The following is a 25,139-nucleotide window of genomic DNA, read 5'->3' as shown; positions in this document are numbered from 1 at the left end:
ACAGCAAGACGGCGACTGCCCACAGCACAAGAGAAGGGGCCTCAGAGTAACACTGCTGATTGCATTTGGCCTCCAGCACTGAGAGAAGGAAGTTTCCACTGTTTCAGTCACCCAGTCTATGGTATGACAGCTTAAGTAGACTACAAAAGGTAAAGGTCAAGACAACGAGAAAGTTAACTGTCAATGAGACAGTTTTCAGATGTTAGGGGTCTCTGAAGGCATAAGAACACAATATTAGTACAGCTGTCCCTTGGTGTCTGCAGGGGGACCAAGTCCAGGATCCTGCCCCCTTTAACAAAATCCAAGGTTGCACACGTCCTTAAATAAAAAGTAGGACCCGCACATAATCTATGCACATCCTCCTATAAACTTTAAGTCACCTCTGGATCTCTTACAACATCTGCTACAATGTAAATGCCATGTAAACAGTTGTTACACTATGGAGAACAGTAATAAAATATCTGCACACATTCAGGAAGAATTTTTTTCTAGTATTTTTGATCTGTGGCTGATTGCAAAACCCAGGGATGAGGAGGGCCAAATGTATAGCAGAAAAGGTACAGAAACAAAGCATTTGGGTTCTTTCTAGTTATTAGTTTTATTATTTTCTGAACTAGGATCTGTTGCAATTTCCTCAGCCTCTTTGAAGCTGCATTTTCTCATCTACTAGACAGAGTTGGAGTTATCCCCATGGTTTATTAGAATGACAACACAGAAAGCATCTGAGAGAACACATCACAAAGAATAAGGCATCCTGTACACTGCTTAACAGAAAGCAGTACAAGTGAAACAAAAGAGTGCCTGGCTTCAAACTCTGCCTCTGCCTGTGTGGTTATGTGACCTTAGGCAAATTTCTTGAAGTTACTGAGGTTCATTTCCTTATCTCAAAAGATAAGAATTAACAACTACGGCTTACAAATATAAAGTGAGACAGCACATTAAAAACCTCCAGCATAATGCTGGAGGCAGAGTAGGAGGCAACACATATTTTATCACAATAATGACCAGATAAACAAACAGATCAAGAAATACCAACTGGCACATACTACATCTGCAAAAAGTAGCAAGAAATTTTTTTAACCTGGATTTACCTTTCAATGGCAAAGCCACTTAAGATAGGTAAACTGCGATGAACATAAAGTACAACTTTGTATTATTAATTTTACATTTCTATAATACCCATTTAATTTTACAGTATTCATTACTTCTATAAACAGCACTATATAGGCACACAACTGAAAATGCTCCTAATTTAAAATGCAGTACAGGCAAAGCCAGGTGTGGTGGCACATGCCTGTAATTCCAGCACTCAGAAGGCTGAGGCAGGAGGACTGCTGCAAGTTCTAGGCCAGCAAGTGAAACACTGTCTCAAAAAGACAAAAAAAAAAAAATCCATGCACGCAAATGATTCATGAGGAATATATTCTAGCTGAGTCATATCGATTTTGGGCTAGTGAGTTTTTAAAAGAATGTGACTCAACTGAAGTTGAAATCAGTGCCCGTAATGTATAATATTAGGGAGGCTGACAATATGTAAAATAAATAAGGATGTTAAGTATCTTTCATCATAAAACAATTTAAACTGTGTATTAATCGATTACAAGAATAAACTATAGTGAACTTACCCAGAGAGAGTTTTCAAGCACGTTGGGCAATAAGTGGGAAAGAGAAAGGATGAATGGCAAGAAAGAGGAAGAAAGATCAGCTAACAACACGAACAGACAGAGAGGGAAATGGAAAAACTACGAAAATCAACAAAACCAGACTTACATTCATACAGAAGCTTCCTAAATTAACTTATCCAAACGCAGAATGGCTGCCTCTGAACCTCCCACTGTTGATGGTATTCAGAGCAGGGGGCTCTTCATGAAGGACACTCTAGAAGGTTTATTTAGCTCACAGTTTGTGGAGGTTTCAGTCCATAATCAGCTGGCTCTGAGGCAGAGTGGCACATGGCAGAGGGCAACACCTCATGGCAGTGGAAAGCAGCACAGGCATCAAGAGCAGAAGGGGAGGAGCACAGAGGGAGAATCTTTCTGTCCCTTATATTGTGCGTAGGCTACACCCACTTGGTGTGACACTCACACCCATAATCCCAGCACTGGACCATGAGTCAGTCACAAACTCCAAAAGCCTGCTCCCATGACTGCAGGAGGCTTGCGGGGACATCCAGACTCAAACCATAGCTGGACTGGAAGGCAGTTTGGTTTCCCTACTACACTGAATTCCTAAAGGACAAGCTCTGCAGAGATGGGTACAGCAATAAGGGACATCAAAGATCTAGTTTGAGCTGTCACATTTTCATTCATTAATTTTGACTTGCGTAAGTCAATCTTTCAGTTTTTTGTCTATTCACAGAGGAGCTGAACACTAGAAATGTACGGTCAGCCAAGAGCTCTTAGATCATTTAGAGTATTCCATTAAAGTAAGGTATACAAATTCTAGACTTTCTTTTGCGTCTGGTCAAAAGTTTTCAAAAGAGCTAACTACTGAGAAAAGATACTTTTAGGACAAGAAACAAAAAAGAAAAAGAAAAACAATCTGAATCATCCAAAAGAAATACGTGATACATCTAAATTGAACAGGCAAGCATCATGAAGCCTAAGGGAAGAGACCACACAGACATCACTAATTACCCGGTCACCTGCACTGGACAGCACGCATCTGCTCCGCCCCAACTCTCGAATCCTGGATGCCAACCGCCAGAAAACAGGCACATACGATTGATGAATTACTGATGAGCGGCAGTCTGGTGAGCACAGGAGCTGTGGGGCCAGTCTGCCAGGCTCAGATCATGGCGTCCCACTTGCCACTAGCTTAAAACAGTAAATTCTGTGTGCCTTTGTTTCCCCACTGTAAAATAAGCAAATAGCACAGTCACAAACTCCAAAAGCCTGCTCCCATGACTGCAGGAGGCTTTGGGGAGACAGACTGTGCTTGTTTTACAGCTTTAAGTGTGTTTTAAGTGTGTCCATACCCATGTAGTCCTGGAACACTGATGGACCTATAGTATATTTTATCTACAAGCACTTATATACAAAGAGCTTTATTAAAATTTAATGACTCACATCCTAGAAAGTTCCCCCTACTGGTCTGAACACCCTTGGCTTTAGTATAATCACACTTGTGCAATAACCGTCACTATTTAATTACAGAACGCTCTCATCACTCCCAAATGAAACCCAACACCCATTAGCAGTGAATTAGGATTCCCTCTTCCCTGACCCCTGGCAACTTCTGATCTATTTCCTGTTGCCACAGGCCTGCTACTCTAGACCTTTCACTTAGAATGCCACATGCAGTCATTTGGGTCTGGCTTCTTTCATTCAGCATGGTGTTTTCCAGGCCCGTCCTCCTAGTAGCGCGTACGGGTTCCTTTCTTTTTATGACTGTGTAATATTCTGCTGCATAGTGTCACACGTTGTGTTTATTCATTCACTAGCTGCTGGACATTTGAGCTGTATCCACCTGCTGACTACTATTCCTACAGTTATCTTGGACATTTCTGCACCAGTTCCTGTCTAGACCGGTGTCCAGTTCACTAGTGTAACTGCTGGGTTACATGTTAATTATTCAACCTTGTGGTAACTGTCAGATTATTTTCCAAGTGGCTGAGCCATTTTACCGTCCTACCAGCAGCCTATGAAAGTTGTGACTTTTTCCATTTTCTAGTCAACATCTGTTACTATATTACTTTTCTATTCTATCACAGCGGGTGTGAACTGATCTTTTATGGTGGTTTTGATCTGCTTTTCTCTGATTAATAATACCAAAGTCATCTGAATATCTTTTTTGGAGACATTTCCATTCAAATCCCTTGGTGCAGGAGGAAGGAGGTGTTCCTGAGGATTAAACCCAGGGAGAGCTGAGCTATATCCCCAGCACCTTTTAAATCTTACTTTAAGGTAAGATCTTGCCAAGTTGTCCAAGTAGGACTAAAGCTTCCAATCCTCCTGTCTCAGTCTCCCAAGCAGATGGCAGCACAGACCCCTGCCACCACGCCTGACTCCTGTGCCTATTTTAAGTTCATTTGTCTTTTTTATGAGTTAAGACTTCTTTATATCGTCTAGACTACCTGTTATCTAAAACATAACTTGCAATATTTTCTCCCATTCTATAGAATGTTTCTAAGTAGCATCCTCTGAAACATGGATTTCTTTTAACTTTGATGATGACCAATTTATGCTTTTAAAAAATCATTTGTGCTTCTGGTATCATCTGTAAGAATCTACTCTCAAAAGTGGTGACATACTAAAATAAAAAATAGTGATGGTATGCAGCAATATATGTACATTCATGTTTATAGGAGCACAATGTGTAATAGCTAAATTTTGTAAACAACCAAAATGCCCATCAACTGCAGAATGATAAAAAGATGTAGTTTTATACTATGGAATATTACTCAGCTATAAAAAGGGTGATCCTGAGGCTTTTATAGTTGAATGGAGGCAACATGAGTGAAAGTGAAATAAATCAGACTCACACTTGTAAATATCATGTTGTCTCTCTAGTATAAAGATAAATTAGATCCAAAATGTACGACTGATCTTGTAATAATGAAGATGGAAAGAAAGTGCTCAAAAGGAAAGAACAACTTGTAGGTGCACACATGTAACTGCATGTATGTTTGTGTGCAAGACAGATAGCCATACTGCTAAAAACAAGTGTGTGCTGTCATTGTTTGAATGATCATTTTTTATGCTTAGATTTTGTAACCTGCACACCTAAGATAACAACATGGAATATACTAACCAGTGTTGATTTCTACCCTTTTCTGTTTTGCTTTTTAAAAATAAAAAAGTGGTGACATGAAGATTTATTTGTTTCCTCCTGTGTTACCTCCTCCATTTGCATCTTGGCTCAGTCCTGTTCATTTTCCACACGGTCTAAGGACCCAGCTGGCTCTGCCACGTCACTAATGCAGGTGTCTCATCACCATGTGTTAGAAGCTGTGCTCCCTTCCATGTCGGTGCAGACCATCTTGATTACTACTGCTCTGTACTACACCTTTGGACGGGAAACTTCCAAGTCCTCAGTTTTGTTTTCCTTTTTCCAAGATTATCTGACTTTGTGTCTTTTGCAACTTTGCATGAATTTTAGGACTGGCTTTCTGCAACGAGGCCACTGGGCATTCTAAAAGGGACTGACCTGAATCTACAGCTCACTGTGGACCTTTTAGCAGTAGTAACTATTCCAATCCATTTATTTATACCATCTTTAACTTCTTTCCACATTTGATAGTTTACACAACATGAATGCTGTCCTCAGTCACCACTCCAGGGCAGAGGAGGTGACCCTATGGCATGGAGCGGCACAGGCTGAGTCCCTGAAAGCTCTAAAGGTTTGCCATCACTGCTTGGTAAAGAATCTCATCAGAATCGACTCCGTATTTGTAATTCATTCCTGTGAGATACAGACATGTGATTTCTGTAAGCACTCTTCCCTATCTCCTCCTCTTTGTGTGATATGTTATATATATTTTAAATGCTGCAAACTCAATACATTGTAATTATGACTTTGATGTTTTAATTTGAGATAGAAGCTAAAAGAAGAAAGTATATACTTAGAGTTTTTGTTGTTAGTCTTTTTTTCAATCATTTCTGGTTCTCTTATCTTGTTTTTGCTGGTTCCAGTTACCATCTGGAATCATTTCCTTAGTCCAACACAGCGTTGCTCCCATTCACTTCTAGACTATTTTAGGCAAACATGTTTCATTCCTATCACTGGCACAAACTGAGTATATGCATGCTGCATCATACAAATGCTTTTTTTTTTTTTTTTTTTTTTGAGACAAGATCTTGCTGGTCTAATACTGACTTTTACAAGGGTCCTACTTAAAATTACTGTAAACAAGTATGCTCTGTCTTCTTTTTCATCTTTTGGTACGGATTTTAACTGCTTTCAACATGAAGAACTTGCTCCATTACTTGTAGTAAAGTGAGCCAGCTAGCAACCACTTCACAGGTATCTTTGTTCTCTCTCTCTCTCTCTCTTTTTTTTTTTAATGAAAATGTCTTCATCAGCCTTACCTTGTTAAATGGTGGCTTTGCTGGACACAGGACTTTTGGCTGGCTGTTCCTTGAACATGCTGAGCTTGCTATACCACTTGCCTCCATTTCTGCTAAGTCAGCTATAAACTTTATCAAGAGTTGTTTCTCTCTTGCTGCTTTTAAGATCTGTCTTTGCTTCTAGCACTTTTCCTACAGAGTACCTGTGAATCTCTGAGTAACTTCCTGGATGTTTAAGATTCCAATACATTTAGGGAGTATCAACTATTACTACTTCAAACGTTGTCTCTTCAACCCTTCTTGAACTCCTATTCAGTGTACGCTGGGATGTAAATGTTGCTTCACATTTCTCTAAGGCTCTCCAGTTTTCTTCATTCTTTTTCCCTTGTATTATCTTCCTTACTAGCTACTGACCCATCTTCAAGTCTATTTATTCTTCCTTCTGCTTTTTCATATCTACTGGTGAGACCCTGCAGTGGTCTGTTACTGTATGTCACGCTCCAACACAAGAATGTCCACTTGGGTTTTTTTAAGAACACTTTACTGATATTCTCCATTTACCACTGTCATCACACCTTCATTATTATTTCTGTAATCATGGTTGTCTTTGGTTCCCTGAATGTATTTATAATGGCTACTTCAAAGTCTTTGTTAGACCCACCATCGGGTCCCTCTCATGGGCATCCCGTCCCCTCTGTATGGGTCATTCTCTTCTGTCGTTCTGCATGTCTCATAACAGGCGGTGGAAAGAGATGGACATTTTGTATTACAGCAAGTCTAGGTATTGATGAACCCTCTGTCACAGAACGTGGCTTTCTGCTTTCTTCCTATTTGCCTAGTGGCTAGTGGGACTGTTTGCGGTCTATCTTCCTGACTCTCCTCTCTGCATGAAGCCTATGGCACACGCAGAAGGGTCTACAGCAGCTCTGGAATGAAAACGGCTTTGGCAGCCACCTCTGACCACACCCAGCTGACTACACTAACCGCCAGATGACTGATCTACTGTCCTCAGCCAGGTCCTGGGGCAAACCTGCTCTATGAACTGATCTAATCTGTTACAGCTCTTCTAGAGAGGCAGTTTCTAAGGTCAGTCTTTCAAATTTGTTCTTGCCACAGGAGAATCTCTCCCAGCTACCTCCCTCCTCTCCAGCAAGCGAATGGATTTTAGGATTAACCTGTGTGTCCAATAAATCTGGCATCTGCCCCCCAACCACCTCTCACCATAACCTGTACCCTTCCTTTGGCACGAACGCACACTCAGCTGTGCAAGACTCAGTTCCTTTAGGAGTCAATCAGATTTCTCTGCTGTAAGGTCTGCTTCTGTTTCTCCCACTGAGCAAAACTTCTGAGCCCTGCCTGTGAAGGCAGGGGCCATAACACGTTTCTCTCTGAGCTTCATTCTGGAAGCCCAGAGCTTGGTGGGGTACAGGTGCTGCAACCCCGTATCTCCTTGGCTTGTCCTTCCTGGCAAGGACCATGTCCCATCAGCCTGGGCAAGTGGCAATGTAGCCCTACATTGCTATCTCCAGGGCCACAGTCACAGTATTTTGATCGTTACCTTCACATTTTGGGTGCATATGCTCACACAGCAATTTTAATCTATCAGTTCATCTTTCAGCCAGGACAGGGTATGGTGCACCACACACCAGCTCTCCAGTGAAACTGGTGAAGGTTATTTTTAGAGTAAATGGTTTAACTGTCTGGAAGTAATTCAGAAGGTACCTGGGCAGGAGAGCCCCCCTCTACTGGGTCTCAGCACTAGGGGGCTAGAAGCAGGATGAAGACGCTGACTACTGCCCATCTTGTTATCCCACCACCTGGGACAGAGGACAGGGCACCGTGTGCCCTGCATGCCCGTTTGAGGGAGAGCTCCTCTGCCTTCCTCGGCTGGGAGGCAGGCTCGGTGCAAGCACCGCAGGCGGACTGCCACTCTTCTTAGCGAGTTTTAGATTTCCCTCCGCAATGTTTTCTTCTGACTCTGTGCCCTTGAAATTATTTTCAGAGACTTAAAACTTTTATTTTTAAAAATAACTTTGCCATTTTCACAGGACAGCATGTGTGTAGAGTCCCAATCACTGCTGCTGCTGAAGATTAACTTACTGATGAGATCTGTACATGAGAAAATGTACTTGAAATTCTCTAGTACCCATCTAACAAACTCTCCTCATGGAGAACGCTAAGAAGCGATGTAAGATGCGGGTGGACTGCCACCCCGGGGCTCTCTATAGCACGGTGCTGTCCTGTCCTTTCCCTGGAGCTAGGCCTTCAGGGCCTTGGCAGAACATCTAAAGCAAAAGGAGAGTTTGGAATGAAATTTAAATTGTCTTATTTAAACTACTATGAGGCATTTGACCTGTCCTATGATACAACGTGGTCCAAGCTTCGTGCCAGATTCCAGCTAGACAGGAACTTTAAGAGTAAAAAGTTTAAATGGTTGACATTATATGTACATGTTTTAAAGAGGTCAAGACACTGAAAATTGTCTTCAAAGTGGATTCAAAGTGAAAACTATTACTTATATCATGTGTCAAAATACTCCCTCAAGTGAAGACATCAAGTAAATTTTGAACCAATTTGCAAGGCACCAAAAGCTTATCCTGTCTAGTAAGACCAGTGCTTAATAATCTCAAATAACTGGCATCATACAGGGACTTTCAGAAGAAGCGCCTGCACGCCTAGCTATTCTCAAGTGTGAGGAGTGACATTTCTATCTTACCATATTTTCTTTGGAAGAACCCAATATAGAAGTCTGCTCATTCATTTCCTATAGTCCACAATGGCAGTTCTCAACAAGTACCTGTGAGAATGCCAAACCAAACACCACAGGCGAACAAGCAGCCTAGGGCCCCGGGCCTAACACTGGCATACAAGAATCACTAGAGAGCCCTCTAGGACTCTAGGTGTACCCAAGGCTAAGGGAGCAAGTGAAAAGAAAAACACCTGAAATGGCAAAATGAACTCCTGTGTGCACGCACATTCATGTCACCTCATGTAAGTGGCTCTGTGACTAATACTACTTTAAAACTAATAAAGGACTCCCCGAAGGAAGTATGTGAGACAATCACAAAGACTCAATTTTAGAGAAAAAACGATTTTTAAAAAAGCACTGCCTTCTTATATCTGGCATTAATATAAAATATATTATGTAATTATTAATTCTTAAATTATACTCTATAATAAAAAGTTTAAAATACAGAAATAAAAATATAATCTAGAGGCTGGGGACTGAGCTCAGCGGCTCAAGCACTTGCCTGGTAAGCGCGCAGTTATGAGTTCCGTTTAGACGGCACCACTCGGTGAACTTCTAGATAGCGACCTCTCCGTGCAGTTCTGTTAGCTCCACATGCTGTGACTGCACTGGGGCTTACTTTCTGAGGATGCTACACTGTAAGCCATGCTTTGAGCTTCTGCAGTAGAGCTGACAGAAAAAAAAAACCCAGAACCAAAGCACGTGTACCAATCCCATTCTGGCTTCTGCCCCGTCTCCAAGTGCCCTTCACGCAGGGGCGTTTCCTGCAGGGGCCCACTCTGTGCCACGTGAGGGGGGGAGGATGGGCACACAACGGTGAGTAAAGCAGAGTCCTTGTCTCACTAGCTCAACTCGACGACCACCCCATGCTTTAACAGAAATGGGGATCAAGTTGTGTGAGTCTGAAGGAAGGAAAACTGCTTGAATTCTGGCTCTTTTAAACTTGCCTTTTTTGAGAAAAATTGTATGAATAGATTTATGTCAACAACTGAAGTTTTCCCACATCTGATAAGGCTGTGCTCCTCAGGGGGAAGAGCTGTATAAGTCCTTTACTTACTTTATGTATGACACTGTCTTTTTCAATGTTTATTGCAATGAACACTCTTCAATGAGTGTTAATTCTCGTTTCGTCTTTGACGTGCAGCAGACATTCTTACTTATGTTTGCAGTTCTGGGGACCACATGCTAGGCCACAGGCCTGGGGGCGATGCTGTATCACAGATGCACTCCAGCCCCTCTTTAACTATGGAATCACAGGCACAGTAAACAGGAATACGTCTCGGGGTCCTGTCCAGCATAATGAGGCTGGACATGGGACAGAAGCTTAAGTATTCCTCCTTTTCACGGGGTTTGTTTGCTTCAAAATCACTGTAGTATTTTTGCTAATGGCACTCCATGGTTAGTGTGAGCAGTGTCTTTTCCACCTGATTTTATCTACTCACGGGGAAGGCAGAAGATACGTCGTCAGGCCTCACCACCGTTACTACTTCTCAGTTTCTCTCCAGTGTGTACCAGCACCTCTTGAGGACAGGGATGTTCTCACAATCATTACATCATTACAAACTCCATGATAATTCATAGTGATTATTAACAATGAGGTCCATCTTCCCAGTTTCCGTAGTCACTGGACTTCAAAGGTGACACTCAAGTAAATATTCAGCAAAGCTTTTCCACACTGAATATACAGGGGTTTTTCCTACATGTTTGTGACATAAAATAAGTCAAAATTAATGACTGGAGGCACAAACACATTCGCAACATTCATGAGGCTTTTCCTCTGGTGCAAATCCTGAATGTTCTTCTGAGGATGGAAACTTGGCCACTGGATGTTCCACAGGGACCACATTCCTATTTGCTAGAACCCCATCCCACCAATGTCTGACACCTTTCTTAGGCATCACAGAAAATATTTTCACAGTTATATTAACAGGGTTAATTAACTGCCCTTTGCACGAGTGTGCTATCCTCCAGTAAGGACTCGCTGTATATTTTCCGTCCTCACTGAAACTCTGCACTTCTCCCTGCTGGGTTTTCTCCTATTTAACAAGGCAAGATGTGTCAGGTAGGCTTTCTCACTCTCGCCGCATCCTGTGTGAGTTCACTGATGCATCACAAGATTACTATTCTGAATGGACCCTTTCCCACACCCTCCACATAAATACGGTTTCTCCCGTACATGAATTCACATATGCACAATGAGCAGCGATTTCCTGGCAAGGTTCTCCCCATGTTTGGCGCACACATGGGGCTCACTGCTTGTGTGTACCTTCTGATGATGAGTAAACTGAGATTTCCTGAAGGTTCTCCCACATTTAACGCATCACGAGGTCTCTGCCTGCCATGAGCGCTGAGGCTTAGTGAAGCTCGAAGTCTTTCAGAAGGTTTTCCCACAGATACTGCGTTCACAGGGTTTCTTTCCTGAACGAACTCCCTTATGTTCAGTGAGCTGCAGCTTCCTGAGGCAAGCTGCCCCAATTTAGTACATCCACGGTCTTCCTCTGCCTGCTGGTCTTTAAGAACTGTGACTTGGTGGTGGTAGGTTTTCTATTTTCATGGGATTTACTTTTAGTGTGAGTTTCCTCATGAACATCATAGAGAAAGGATCTCCTATCTTCATTTAACTCAGCAAGCTCTTTTATAGTACATTTTCTACTCTGGGTGGATAAACTTAAATACAGTGGCCAAGTTTTTCCATGTAAATCAAACATATGATTTGGCCTCAAAGGAAAACAGTGCTGGCACCTCTGAACATTTCCAAGTGCGTTCTGTCCCTAACGCTGCTCTACCCTCTTGGGCTCCTTTTGTTTTTGCAGGAGTTGTGCAGATGATCATTAGCTTTCTCCATTTCCAGATGGGTCTGACCGTGGATTTTACTGTCCACAGTGGCTCCCCTCGCTCCAGTGTGGGAGGGTATCTGGCCTGCTGGCTTAAAGCTTCCAGAAGCTGAGACAGGAAAGACCACTGATGAGGCACCCTCCAAGTGACCAGGGCAGCTGTCCTCACTCACTGTCACCCAGATGCTGCGGTTCTTAGCATCACGTCCCGGTCCAGGGCCCAGGAGCTGCCACTCCTCCCAGGTGCACCTCACAGCCGCATCCACAGTGCCAGTGACTGCTGGGCCTGTGTCATCTTCCTCTGCTTCAGGAAAATCCAGTAATAGAGATCCTCTGTCCTCAGTGTCTTCTGGAGCTGCCTTGAATTTTTACTTAGAAATCTGAACCTTTGGTCGAGGGTTGAGCTCCTCTTTCCTTTCTTGACTCTAGGGAGCAGGACCACTTCAGAATGATTTAATCCCGGATCTCTCTAACCTTGCCCTCTGTAACTGGATGCACTGAGGGGAACACACCATTCCTAAGGGCGGCTGTAATGCAGCTCATTTCTCTGAGCATCCACACCCTACTCCTGTGTGCATCCTAAATCCCCATCCTAATAAACCCTTCTCTTGCCCCTAAGTGACATGTCCTGAAAATTCTTTTTCTGTGATGGGTCAGCAAGCGTGCAAATTTATTTTGCTTTCCCTCTGAACTCACTAAGATCTCTAGTGACTAACGTGAATCCCCTCTTTACTGGATTTCAGGAATATTTTATTTTTAAAACCAATGTAAGAGTTTTTACTTACCAAAGATGTGAGTTTTTACATTATTCATTTCCCCTCCCTCATTCTACTTTTTTGGGGGGAGAGGGTGGTACTGGAAATGGAGCCCAGGGCCTCGTGCATGCAAGCGTTCTACCAGAGAACAACTCACCCCCAGTGCATGCTTCTGCATGATACATTTGTTTATGTGCTGCCAGCTCATCTCAGCCTATCAATTTAGCAGAGGATGGAAAGCCAATGCTTTAATAAGCACAGGAGTTTACATCCAAATATACAAGGACTACACGAATCTGGAACTATCTGCATTATATGCATGAACACTAGAAGCTGTATTCTCTCCCCCACCCTAGTACTGAGGATGAAACTTAGGTCTTCGCACTGAGCTGCCTCCCTAGATCATTTTTCAATTTGATTTTATTTTGCAAGTCTCACTAAGTTGCCAAGTTGCCTAGGCTAGGCTCAAACTTGTGATCTTCATGCTTCAGTCTTAACTTTACTTCTTCAGAAGAAATAAACATTACCAGTTGCAATATCTTCCAATTTAAATGAATTTGCTGGACTAGTGTCTAAAGGTAAAAAACAAGGAGATAAAACAAGGTACTGCATCCTAACTACAAGTCTTCTGAACTATACCACAAATGGTAATAAGAGGGAGCTACAGAGCAGTGAGCAATGCGAGTTCCACACACCGGACAGTCAAAAAATCTGTTTTCTATTTGAAGCTCCACTGCTCGCTACTGGTGTTAAGAAGCTACCGTTCACATGAGCTTCTGTTTTCTTATGCATAAAATCGGAATAGTGATGTTCTACCACATTAATGTACTAGTAGTGAGAAGTGAATCTCTGTAAAACATACAAAGCACTACAGTAGTACCAGTAACTAGGTCTAAAGATCATTTATTCACAGCCATATCTTGAAAGGCTCAATATCATCAACTTACTTCTGAAAGGACATCACTTCCTTATGCTGCTTCTAAACTGTCACAGATTGTTTTATATAAGAAAGTTGCTACTATGTTTCTCAGAGAGCTCCACTACACAACAGTGCTGCTGTTACCAAGAATCCCTGGTAGAAGGCACCAGAAACATATTTAGGAAGGAAAAAAGAACTAGAAGAGCCAAAGACTTTGTGTGTTAATCTGAATTCTTTTGATTTTTAATTGGGTTTAACGAGCAGAAGTGTCAATACTGACTCCATGTGTCTCTATGTTGAGAACTTAAAATGCTTTTAGGATGTGTACCCTTTCGAGCTGTCCAGTAGTTTTGGATCAGAGTCTAAAAAGAGCCTTTCGGCATAAAAGAGTCACTAATGGTTTAACCCTTAGAGACTTAAATGGATTTGTTTGTCATTGTTTTTCCATTAATGAGGATTACTGAGCCAGGTCCCTAATGACACTTGTTTATAACAGACCTCCCAAGAAGCAGAAATCTCCACACTGTAACTGAAGTAACCACTAGTAAAGCTACCCTCTCCAGAGGTCTAACAGTCACCATACCTGAGGACTTAACCACCCTGCAGATCAAAAAGAAAAGAAAAAAATGTATCTTATAGAATAAGGACAGACTTATTTCCCTAAACAGTACTGTCTAACGACTATTTCCATACCATTTCCATTGTACTGGCCATTACAAACAACCTAGAGATGACTGAAAGCACATGGGAGGCTACGGACAGGTTCTATGCAAACGCCGCACCTATTTATATAAGGGACGTGGAGCCCTGCAGGGAGGGTGCTCTGAAACCAACCGCACAGACACGTTGAGGGCCAAGAACACTGCACACGGGAAAACGTCATGGCTTCCTACTGCCCACAGGAAATAAGCTGCATTCTATATCAACAACTGTGTAAGAAATTTCTCCTCAACTAAAATGTATAGGGGTGGAAGAAACACTTTTTTACACACTTACTCTGACGAGTGATAGCCAACCAAAGTCTCCCAAGTGACAGTCGTAGGACGCTGTGAGTCTACAGACGCAGGATGAACGAGCAGCAGCTGCCGCCTCGCCAGGATCCCTTCAGGAGCGTGCTACACAACACTCCTCGGAACACTCACTCCCTTCTTCTCACTGCACTCATCCGTTAGTAGGTAACGGGGTTTTCTGTTTACTGTATTGTATCACAGTATTCCATGACACAAATACGCCATCATTCCATCAAATGTTCTCTGACTGCGAGACATACCGTTAGTTCCTGTCTTTGCTATTATGTGCAATGTTTCACGGTTTACTTGGGCTCAATATATACACAGACCAGATTTCTAAAAGTGATATTGTTTAATAAAAAAAGAAAAGACATTTGGAGTTGCTTTTTTTTTTTTTTGTCTTTTTCCTTTTCATCGGTACCAGGGATCGAACTCATGACTGCCTGCTTGCAAGGCAGGCACTTATGCCGCTGAGCTAAATCCCCAGCCCCGATATCTGGAATTTTAATACATACTGTTAAGTTCTCTTCCATAGGGACATGCCACTTTGCACTCCCACGGAACGGGAGCCCACTCCCCAGATTCTGATTCAGTAGGTAAGGATTGGGCATGAGCAGGCCTACCTTGAAAAACTACCTAAACAGTCCATTCTCCACTGCGAATTCCTATCCTAACATTATTCTTTGCCTTATTTACATTATTCCAATCCAAAAGCAAGTCTCCTTTAATCTCTGAAGTTCTTATCCCATAAATACTTGTGCATCTTTCTATGCTGGGCACTCTAGACATCAAGGAGGAAGGTTCTTAACAGTGCCTGTCGGCAGGAGTCTGGAGTGCCTAGAACACTGCTGAAGGGTGTGCCTGCGGAGTGGAGGCATTAACCAGGCAGAAGGAGAAGAGGGATTGAAAAGAATACATGCAAAAGGAAGCAGGAAGAAACAAAAAGGGTATTTTATGTTGCTAGAACATAAAACACAAGGAAAGAGCACAAAAAGGCTACAAAGTAGGCGAAGGTCAGCTCACTGAACATTAAGTGTGTCACCTTAAAAGGTTTGAACTCTATTTTGTACGTGAACAAGGTCACTAAAGGGTTTCACAGCTGGTAATGACACGGTCAGCTGCTGCAGTAGACCCATGGACAGTCAACTGGGAGGCCACGAAACGAAAAGGAAAGAGCAGGTAGAAACACGAGGAGCCCGAGTCTGAGACCAGACCATGCACCCTAACCAACCTGTCTCAAAGCAAGACTAAAGTGGCTGAGAATGTCAGAGTGGATCAGGAGCAGAGCACCCACGGGGTCCATCTCTAGGACTACAAAGAGGAGAGACAGAGAGAGAGGAAAAACAAAGGAAGAAAGAAGAAAGGAAGGGGAGGAGAAAAGTGATGTAGTAATCCCGAGAAGGTGTGAAACAGGACAGAGTAAGTTGAGACTGAACTCAAGAAACCTAGGGAGGGAAAGTGAGGCAGACAGATATCAGACATTGGGACAGAGGTGAACGACAGCTTGATTTCAAGGTGTTATCGAGCTGCCAACAACAAAGTACTGGATTTCAACTTTTTTTTTTTTGGCGGTACCAGGGATCGAACTCATGACCTCGCGCTTGCCAGGCAGGTGCTTATGCCACTGAGCTAAATCCCCAGCCCCTCGACTATGTTTTTCCAGCAGCAGTCACAGATTTACACTGATTCCACCTTACTGTCCTCTCTGTTCCTGACATTTGAGACCAGGACAGATGTATGGAGCCCAGCAAAACAGAGGCAGAACCGGTGAGCTTATATCCATTAGCATCACACTTTACCTAGCAGTAAGGCAGCCACGGGCAAGGCCAGCAGGCAGGCAGGCCCAGGTGGTGCCACGTCCGCTGCTCTCGCTCACAGCAATGCCTGGGTGTGGGTCTCTCGCCTCTGTTCTGCTCTCTGTTGGTGAACTCAGTGTCCGGACAGCCACTCATAATGCACAGAACGTCCAGCACAGGCAAGGACGCGGACTCGAGGGACGGCAGCAGGAACAGCTGCTTTCCCAAGATGTAACTCACACTAGCAAACCTGGCATTAGCAACCCGAGGCAACCTGGAGTCCTGCCACCAGACAAAAGCAACTTCTTGCAGTGAGAAAATGTGGGGACAAACCCCTTGTGAGCCCCTCCACTCCTCTGACTCACACAAGTGTAATGGTCCCGTGGAGACCGAGCAGGCCTGGAGGGAGGACCACGCCAACCTCTGCACCTGTCTGTACTCTCAGGATAACTAAAAACAAGCTGAAGCAAAACCAAAAGCAAACCCAACAATGTTCAACGAAAAGAAATCCACCACTTACAAAGTCCAGCAATGAACGGCACACGCACACTTCTGTGCACACACACGCGCACGCGCACACACGAGTAACACCGAGGCTTACCTTTCTTTTATCTTCATCTGTTGACTCAAACTTGAAGGTAGCCCTATGCTGGGGGGGAAAAAAGGGAACATCATCATTTAAATACACAAATTTTAAATTCTATTATGTTTAAAAATGCATTAAACAGTATCCTCATAAAAATGTTACTTTCCACACCTCAATATTCTTATTAAAGAGATAAGCATGTAATCAAACAATTATGAAGAAGTGTGAAAAACGTACCACAGAAATATATAAAAAGAAGCTTACTGAACCACACCATTAACTGCCCAGGGAAATCTGGAATACTTTGCACAGAGTACAGAGCACCTGAGCTGGACTTGGAGGGACAAACAGAAAATTGTGAAGAGGCAAGGGGAAAGCATTCTTAGGGGCAAACACCAAGGTTCAGATGTGTGAGCCTGGATGATCCAGGCACGAAGCCACCAGCTCTGGGCGTGTGGGAGCGTGGGAGACATGTCAGGGGACGGAGGCGTGGAAGAAGAAGAGAACGAAAAAGCAGTCGGGACAGATTCCGAAGCCTTCCAGTGTGGCTGAATTTACATTTTCTTTTTCATATGCAATAAGAAAGCATCAAATGACTATATGCAGGGAAGACTTGATATTTTAGAAAAGGAAGCCTGCAAGAACAACAGTCTGAATCAGGGTTCCATCACTTACTAGCTGTGACCGTGAGCAGCCCCTGTGGCTGGGCATCTCACCGGGAAATAGGGGTAAGTACTGACTTTACAGCGTGAGTGTAAGGGTTCAAAGAACTACGGCTCCCGAAGCACCACCTCAGTGCCTGGCACACACGAAACACTCAGTAACCACCAGGGGTGACATGATGACGACGGTGACGTAAGTGGACAGGGAGTGTTGTGACGCTCCTGAAATGATTAGGAACACTGTATTCCTGCTTCGTAGCTGAAGAAGGGAAGACAGACTAACCAGCCCTATCCACAAAACAGCAGTGACACTCAAAACCTGGAGGGCAGAATTTTCACTCTCTGCGAAGGGCGACCAGGAGACCACGCACTCTTTGGAACTCCCTATTTTACTTTGTATTTCTCTCACTGGTCGCACTACAAACAGGTACTGGCAACACACTAGGAGTTCAGTACAGATAGCATCACTACAGGTGCTTCTGTATTTGGCAGCTTTCAAGAAGCAATTTTTGAAATTAAATGGGAAAATATTGGTAGAGAAGCAGTTCTAAGCACAAGAATTGTTAGAGACGAGAGAAAAGGGTCATGTGAGAACCCTCAGGGAGCTGGCTGAAGTACAAACATTCACCAATTAAAATGGATAAAATCAGATGCAAAGCGCAGGGATTTAAAAGTTCATACCTGAAACCACAGATAGGGGACGGGCCACCAGGGAGGACTATGCGGGAGGCATAACATTGCTCTGGAAGAGCATTTTGAGCTCATAGGCCAGATCTTTAAGGAGAGCAAGACTGAGGACACATAGTCATTTGAGGAATAGGCATTTATCATCCAGGCATGATATTATTGGTGGCAGTATGGCAGTGAATTGACATACGCCTTAAAAGGGAAAGTGACTTAACAAAACATTTTAGAAGTCATAAAAATATTTACCCCCTCTGACCCAGAACTGCTGCTCTTAGGAATTTATCCTAATGAGATCATCAGAAGCACAGAAAAATTATGTATATAAGCATGTTCACTGCAGTTATCCATCAGGATGAAAGGAAAGAGGCAGGATGAATATCCACCAAGAGCCTTGTGGAATGTTGTGCAAGTAACAATATCCTATTAAACATGTATCAACTCAACAAAATGCTAGGAAGCAAAAGCTGACTGACTGCAGGTAAGTTATTTTTGTAATAAAATTTTTTTAAAAGAATGAACAAGAAAGGAAATCAGCAAGAAAGGAAGGATATGTTCTAAATCCAAGGGACAGGCGTATAAATTTATAGACCCGAGATTTAGTAAAAACTACCTTTAAAGATATGGAAATGCCAAACGTCAAGCTAAAATTGTAAATGGAAGCTCAGTAAAAGTCTGATACAAATGTAAATAAATAACTGTACTTAGAAACCAAGGAAGCTCATTTTTTGCTCTTCTACATAAAATATGGATCCTGTACATCATCTAAAATACATGTGCTTAATAGCTGTCTTCAGCATTGGGGGGAGGACATTTACGGGAATAAAACAGAAAAAAAACAAACCAAGTCAGTCATAAAGATCTCTTCTAAGCAGTTTTGACATAGAAGTAATTTTTCAGGTGAAATTTAGAATAGCACTGAGGGTTATTCTGCTGCTGCTGTTTAAATGCAAAGCTGATTCTGTCATAAACCAGAACTTTTTTTTTAAATTTTGGAAAGCACTGTCTGACCTGCACGAAGGCTCAATGAGAAAACATGCTGCTGTGTGAGGCACTAGGAACTGGACTCTTAGGGTAACACCCTACTCAGAAGCTCACTCCTCTAAGACTATTCGGATTTAACAGATGCCGGTTTATAGGCTCACCTGTCCAACACCATGTAGATCATATTCAGCACCACTAACCTCTATTTGTCCTCTCCTAAAACCCAAAGAGCAAGGGACCAGGCGTTCGAGCTGTAAGTGCCTTGCTGGAGCTGTCACCAACAAGCCACCACCTCACCTTCCTTACAATACCCAAAGGGCAGGAGCAGCACACCAGATGCAGACCGCAGACTAAAACCACTGCTGCAGCCAGATACCAAGCAAGAGCCGCTCAGATGCACCTGAGGACTCCCAGTCCCCCCCCCCCCATGAGGGGGTTCCAAGCAGTTCAGGCAGCAGACACCTGTGAGTGTGAGGCCAGTCCTGCTGCTTGGTAAGCATACCCTTGGTCAAAGTGTCCAGCTCTACCTCCGCTCAGAGCTCCCTTGACCCTTCCGTGCGGCATCCCGCACCCGGCAGGTGCTCACTCAACCGCCACTGCTGTTGTCACCATGCAGCCGCGCTATTAGAGAGCCAGGAGGTATCCCCTAGATTTCTAAAGATGTACTCAGGCGGCACACCTGACTAGGGTGGTGTGTGCGGCACTGCGCTCCAGGAACACAGATTACTCCGAGAACTAAAAACAGGTGACGGATTATGTAACCAATCTGAAAATAAAAACGAGGTGTAACAAAGGAACTGTCCATTAAACACGCTCCTCTGCAGACCCAGGGTGAACTGAGAACTCAAGTCCCAGAAACAGAAAGTGCTGGGCACAGTGGGCTCCGTTACTTCTGGGGTTCCTTCCAGGCCGTATGACCCAGACTCAGGGTGTAGCTCGCCAACAGAACACATTCTTAGTGCGTGTGAGACCCTAGGTTCAACTGTTAGCACTAAAGAAAGAAAAAAGAAACAAAGAAAGGAAAGAAATTCTATGAATCAAGGAATCCAGATACTCTGGTCCCTCCAGGCCTCAGTTTCTAATTTCTGTTGATAATCGCGCTGGTAATCATGATAGTGACAGCAGCCCATCTCTCTTCTAAGCCTGGCATTTGAATACCAAACCTGGTATTGAAACCCGGAACTTCAAGGAGAGCAGGGGCTTGCAGAGCCTAAGCCAGAACAGTATAACTTCCCAAGCGAACAGCGCTTTCTGTAACTAAGGGAAAGGAATCAGGGCTCAGCAGCAGTCACGGGAAGCAGTAACACACGGCTTCTGAAGCAGCTTTCTCCTCTGTGTTCAAAAACGGAGCCAGCGAGGCTATCGCTCAGCAGCACGGCATCCACCTGTCAAGGGTGAGGCCTTCAGTCCGAGACCCAGTACCAAAAAAAGACAAAAACAGAACCAAAGGGGGAAAGGCTTTACGGCCCTGCAGAGTCTACAGTATGAAAATCAGATCTGCTACCTTCTAACAAGTGGGCTCTTGAGCCCACATCCAGTCAATTTATCCCCAACATCAATCCTATTTTTAAAATAGCACAAAAACCTATCTCCCTGATAGCTTTCTTTTTCTTTTTCTCTTTTTTGTTGAGACGAGGCTCACTATGTAGCTCCAGCTGGCCTCAAACTCCAGGACTCTTCTTGTCTCAGTCTCCCAAGTGCTGGGATTACCGGCGTACGCTGTCACACTCAGCTCTCCTTTAGGATTTCTGACGTAAGATTATATGTGATGATGTAAAATTCTTAGGATAATACCTGATATACTGCAGGCACTCAATAAATATTAATAGATAAATTAGAAGGAGTGAAGAGCAAAACCAAACCAAACCTTTCCTACCTAGTCAACTAGTTACACCTGGAGAATAGATACATGCCATTCTTTGTGGGACAGAGAGCTCCTCCTCCTCCTCAGGACGGCAAGGGTGAGTGAATGAAGCAAGAACACCCAGAAGGCAGAGCCCCGCAGAGGTGAGGCGCTCCTGGGCATCAAACAGGAACTGCGGCTCTGAGCCTGCACTCGCGGTGGGCACCTGGCAAAGGGACAGAAGCAAGGCTGCTCCCCAGCTCCTCACTTTTTACAGTCAACTCTGCGCCGTGCGTGGCTCCTGCCTTAGCAGGTTCCTTCTTCAGCAGCAGACCCCTAACTGCTACACACATCTCACACTTAATCCTGACAGCAACACAGGACAAAAACGTGCTTGTTACCCTCAGCTGGCAGATGAGGAAACTAAGGCAGAGCGAAGTTAACTGTCCAGGGCCCCTCAGATCATAAACCGAGGATCAATAACCGGGCAGTCTGGCTCCAGAGCACGTTCTCTGCCCACCCAAGCTCTGGAGTCCCTTGGTCCCTACACTTCTAACACACTGAGGGACCACTTCCTAGGTGCACAGTGCTCAGTGTCTAGGGTCATGTTTCGTTAACTTTAGCCTCACAGCACATTAAGAAAATGGTTATTACCCCTATCTTACAGATCAGGCAACTGAGACTCAGAGGATTAGTGGTGAAACTAACAGCGGAGCCAGAATTAGAAAGAGGAGTCTCCCCTCCTCATTCCAAACAATGAACACATCGCTCTTTGCCTCCATTATCCATTCCTCTTGTGCTTGGGCTCCTCGATGCCCCACAATCCTTCTTACTCCAACACTTTTCACATCCACCTCACCAGATGAGGAACCCAGATGAGGCACACATTTTCCGCAACTAATGCAGTTGTCCAACTCCATGCACGGCGGATCTGGGCAATTTAATCCCACTTCCCTATGCTTACTGCCTGACCACTGTTAGCATATTTCCTGTCCCGATTCATCTGTCCCAAAGCCTCTTCCTTTGAGGGACAAAACCTCACTGTGACACAAAGCTCGGCTATTTTCTTTGCACCATATCTGGCCCTATGGTATGGGTCCTACAGCAACACCATGCGCGCTTTCTTCTGAATATCAAGTCAGAACATTCCCTCCCTTGGCTTGGTCGTACAGTGCAAGGGTTTGGGATTCCTCCAAAGCACTTTGGAATAGCACCGTAATACACAACAGGCATAATCTCTTCAGAAACATTTCCGACAGGGAAAGGGGGAGCTGGAGAAGTCCAGGACTTAAGCTCCGCTAATATCTGGCCAGGAGTAGGACCAGTAAGTGGGAATCAACCTGGAGAGAGATGAAGGAAGAAGAAACACATTAGAGAAGGCAAATCTGGGGTCTAATTAATTCATGCCCAAAGGAAAAGAGAAATATTGAAGGAGATGGTTAAGATCCAATTGGAGATCATTCCTCTCCTTTCCTCTATAGAAGAAAGACTACTGCCAGATATTTGGTGCATAGTAAGTGCTAAATAAACATTAAGTGTTTCAAAATAATGGCCAAGTTGTGTATTATGCTCCTTTCTTTTCAAAATAAGTTTGTAACTACCTTACCTCATTATCTTTTCTGAAAAGCAATAATAAATCAAGTTAAAAAATACAATCTATGCAACATATACACCTACACATTAAATGAGTTCCTCCGTGTAAAGCACATCAGAAAGTGGACTGGCCGCAGTATGAAGAATGCCCAGGCATCCTTCCCAGGAAAGTGGCATAAGGGCGTTAGACTTTGATTTGGACATCCTAGATTCAAATTTTAGCTTCATCTTTCATTGACTGGAGGTAGCAAACTGACAGTTCAATAACACAAAGTTCTGTATGTGAAACACATAAAAAGGACAATGTCACATCTAAGCCGTGACTTGTTACAGAGTGTGTTTTCACAGAAGGGAGTCGGCAGTCATTCCTATATAACAGCTTCTAAACAGCAGGAAGGTGTGGTACCGGACCTCTTAAAGCGGACAAGTAAAATTCCTGGAATGTCAAGCAAAGGACAGCTAACGTTTCTCAGACACTCAGAGAAGCGCCTGGGGTTCATACAAGACACCGCTTCACTGGAACTGGAACTGGAACGTGGAAAGAACAGTGAATGGACAGAGTGAAGACCAGTCTGGAATCCTGGCTCCCAAATGTGACCTTGGGCAAGTTACTTAACTCATCTGGAGTCTCAATTGCGAAACACAGATAATACCTCACAGGATTGTTGTCTAGATTAAATGAGATAATGAATAGGAAAGGAATCAATGCAATACACATAGCAAGTGTTATGAGGAGTTAGGGTCCCTGCTCACTTACAACACAGTATGTCCATGACCTTGGGCGTCATTTCAGTTCTTTTTTTTTGGGGGGGGGAGCGAGGAAGACCTTGGTTTCCTCACCTGCAAAATGGGAAGGCTGACACCATCTACTCTATAAACACTGAGGATCCAAAGAGACCACAGATGAGACAATGCACAGGTAGATAAGGAACTGCCGTCGCTGCTGGCATGTTTTATGCATGTCAACGGCCGTGTTTACACAGGCGAGCTCGTATTTTCATGGTATACAGGTGAGGGAGGCTCCCGCGTGCATTTACGCATCCAGGAGCCGGGCGCTGACACAGAGGCGCGTCTATGGAAGGATTCTGGGGGTGTGACAGGAGCGCCTGGGAAGAGGACCGCGGGACAGGACGCTGGGCCGGACCTGAGGAGTGGGCGCCACGGTGGGGGCAGGGGGCCGCAGGCTGCAGCGGGAGCAGGCAGGGGGCACGAACACGCATGCCCACGCCGGACACGTTTTCGGGGGAGAGCGGTGCGCATCCCCGGAATGCGGGGGGCGGGGAGGGATGCGCGGGGCAAGCCCGGCGGCGGCCCGGGGGCGGCGGCGCGCGCCCGCGGCCGGAGCGCGTTACCTTGTCGCTGTAGTCCCGCAGGACCCGCTCGATAGCGCCCGCCTCGCCGGCGCGGACGATGCCCAGCGCGCGCTCCTCGTCCATGGCCGCAGGTGCGGGAGCCGCGGCCGCCCGCGCGCCCGAGCGCTGCCTCCAGGTGAACGCCTCGCGCCCCCGCTCGCTCGCTCCTTCCCAGCTTCCTTCCTTCCCTCCTTCCCTCCCTCCCTCGGGCTCAGCCCGCCAGCCTCCGCCCGGCCGGCCAGACGTCACCGCCCCTCAACTTTCACCCCGCGACGTCACCGCTCCCGGCCGCCGGCGCTCGCGGCCGTCCCGGCTCCTGGAGGCCCGGCTCGCGGCGGGCCCGCGAGGCGGCGTCAGGCCCGCGGCCGCGCGCGCTTCTCCCCCGCTCCCGGCCTCGGAGAAGCAGAGTCCAGGCTTCCAAGAGGGTTTTCGCGGACCCAGCTGCTGCCTCCCAACCCTCCTCTGTGAATCATTCTCCTCAGCGGACGCGAACCACCCGGCTCTGCCCCGCCCACCTGCGGGCCCGAGCCGGAGCGGACTACATAACCCTGCATGCAACGCGGCTCCTCCGCGTTGCCGCCTAACGGATGGGGTGCCGTGCAGCATGCCGGGATTGGTAGTCACCCAGAGGGAACGACTTCCCCCCAACGGCATGCTGGGAACTGTGGTCCCGCGAGAACAGACGCTGAGTCGGGGGACCGCCTGCGGCAGGCCGGGAGACGGGGAGGAGGATCTGAGCGTTGGCTGTGCCTGGGCGCTGATCCCGTGGCCGTCTGCCGTCCTGCGCTAGGCTTGGCCAGGCTGACTGGCTGCGGCTGGTTGGGAACGGCCCCCTTTAGTGGGAGCTGTCAAGCCCGGCTGGATACGCTCGGGTCGCGGCTAGCGGTTCCGGTCTCGGAAGTTGACACCTTCCTGCCTCGGCCGCCCTAGTGTGGTCCAGGGAGGCAGCGCTGTGTGTCCACGGGAAGCCGGGATCCTGTGCAGGCGGGCTGCACGCCGGCCAGGGGTTCCCGTGTTACCACCAACCCCTGACTCCCGCAAAGGGAGCCAGCAGGTTAAGTATTTGGCCTGTGTCCCATGGCTGGTCAGTCGGAACCCGAGGCTTTCCCCGGAAGCGGCTGGGAGGCCTGAGCGCCTGCCGATTCGCCGAGGGCGAACTGCGTGCCGCGCTCTCTTGCACACTTGTGTGTTGCTTCAAGCGGTTTCGCACAAATGCATTCAACAAACACCCGCGCGCCTGTGCAGGGTGGGGGTACGGGATGCAGTGGGCCCAGGGGAACGTTCCAATCCTCGTGGAGCTGCCACTGCAGTGAGCAACCCTATTCTGATTTTTAAAAAGTATCAGGTTATATCAAAATTACAGA

The 25,139-nt window shown here is 45.4% G+C and overlaps 1 protein-coding gene across 6 annotated transcripts in view; it reads right to left on the bottom strand.

The window, feature by feature from the left end:
- Ric8b (RIC8 guanine nucleotide exchange factor B) overlaps nt 1-24,402 on the bottom strand; it is a 110,494-nt gene extending 86,092 nt beyond the window's left edge. The window contains exons 1-2 of one of the 6 annotated variants that reach the window (XR_001201954.3): nt 23,776-24,402; nt 16,673-16,720 (exon numbers count right to left, since the gene is read on the bottom strand). Coding sequence is in view for 5 of the 6 variants with exons in the window: in XM_003461739.5 (XP_003461787.1) it covers nt 16,673-16,720; nt 23,776-23,859 (132 nt within the window). In the remaining variant the exon portion in view is untranslated. The remainder of the gene's footprint in view (nt 1-16,672; nt 16,721-23,775) is intronic. The other 5 variants (XM_003461739.5, XM_003461738.5, XM_013155958.3 and 2 more) reach the window with 5 other exon arrangements.
- Between the last annotated feature and the right edge of the window lie 737 nt (nt 24,403-25,139).

Source organism: Cavia porcellus, unplaced genomic scaffold (assembly GCF_034190915.1).
Source record: "Cavia porcellus strain 051 isolate PalLab524CR breed Dunkin Hartley unplaced genomic scaffold, mCavPor4.1 scaffold_8, whole genome shotgun sequence".
NCBI classification, from domain to species: Eukaryota; Metazoa; Chordata; class Mammalia; order Rodentia; family Caviidae; genus Cavia; species Cavia porcellus.
This window is presented reverse-complemented; position numbering and strand designations above follow the sequence as displayed.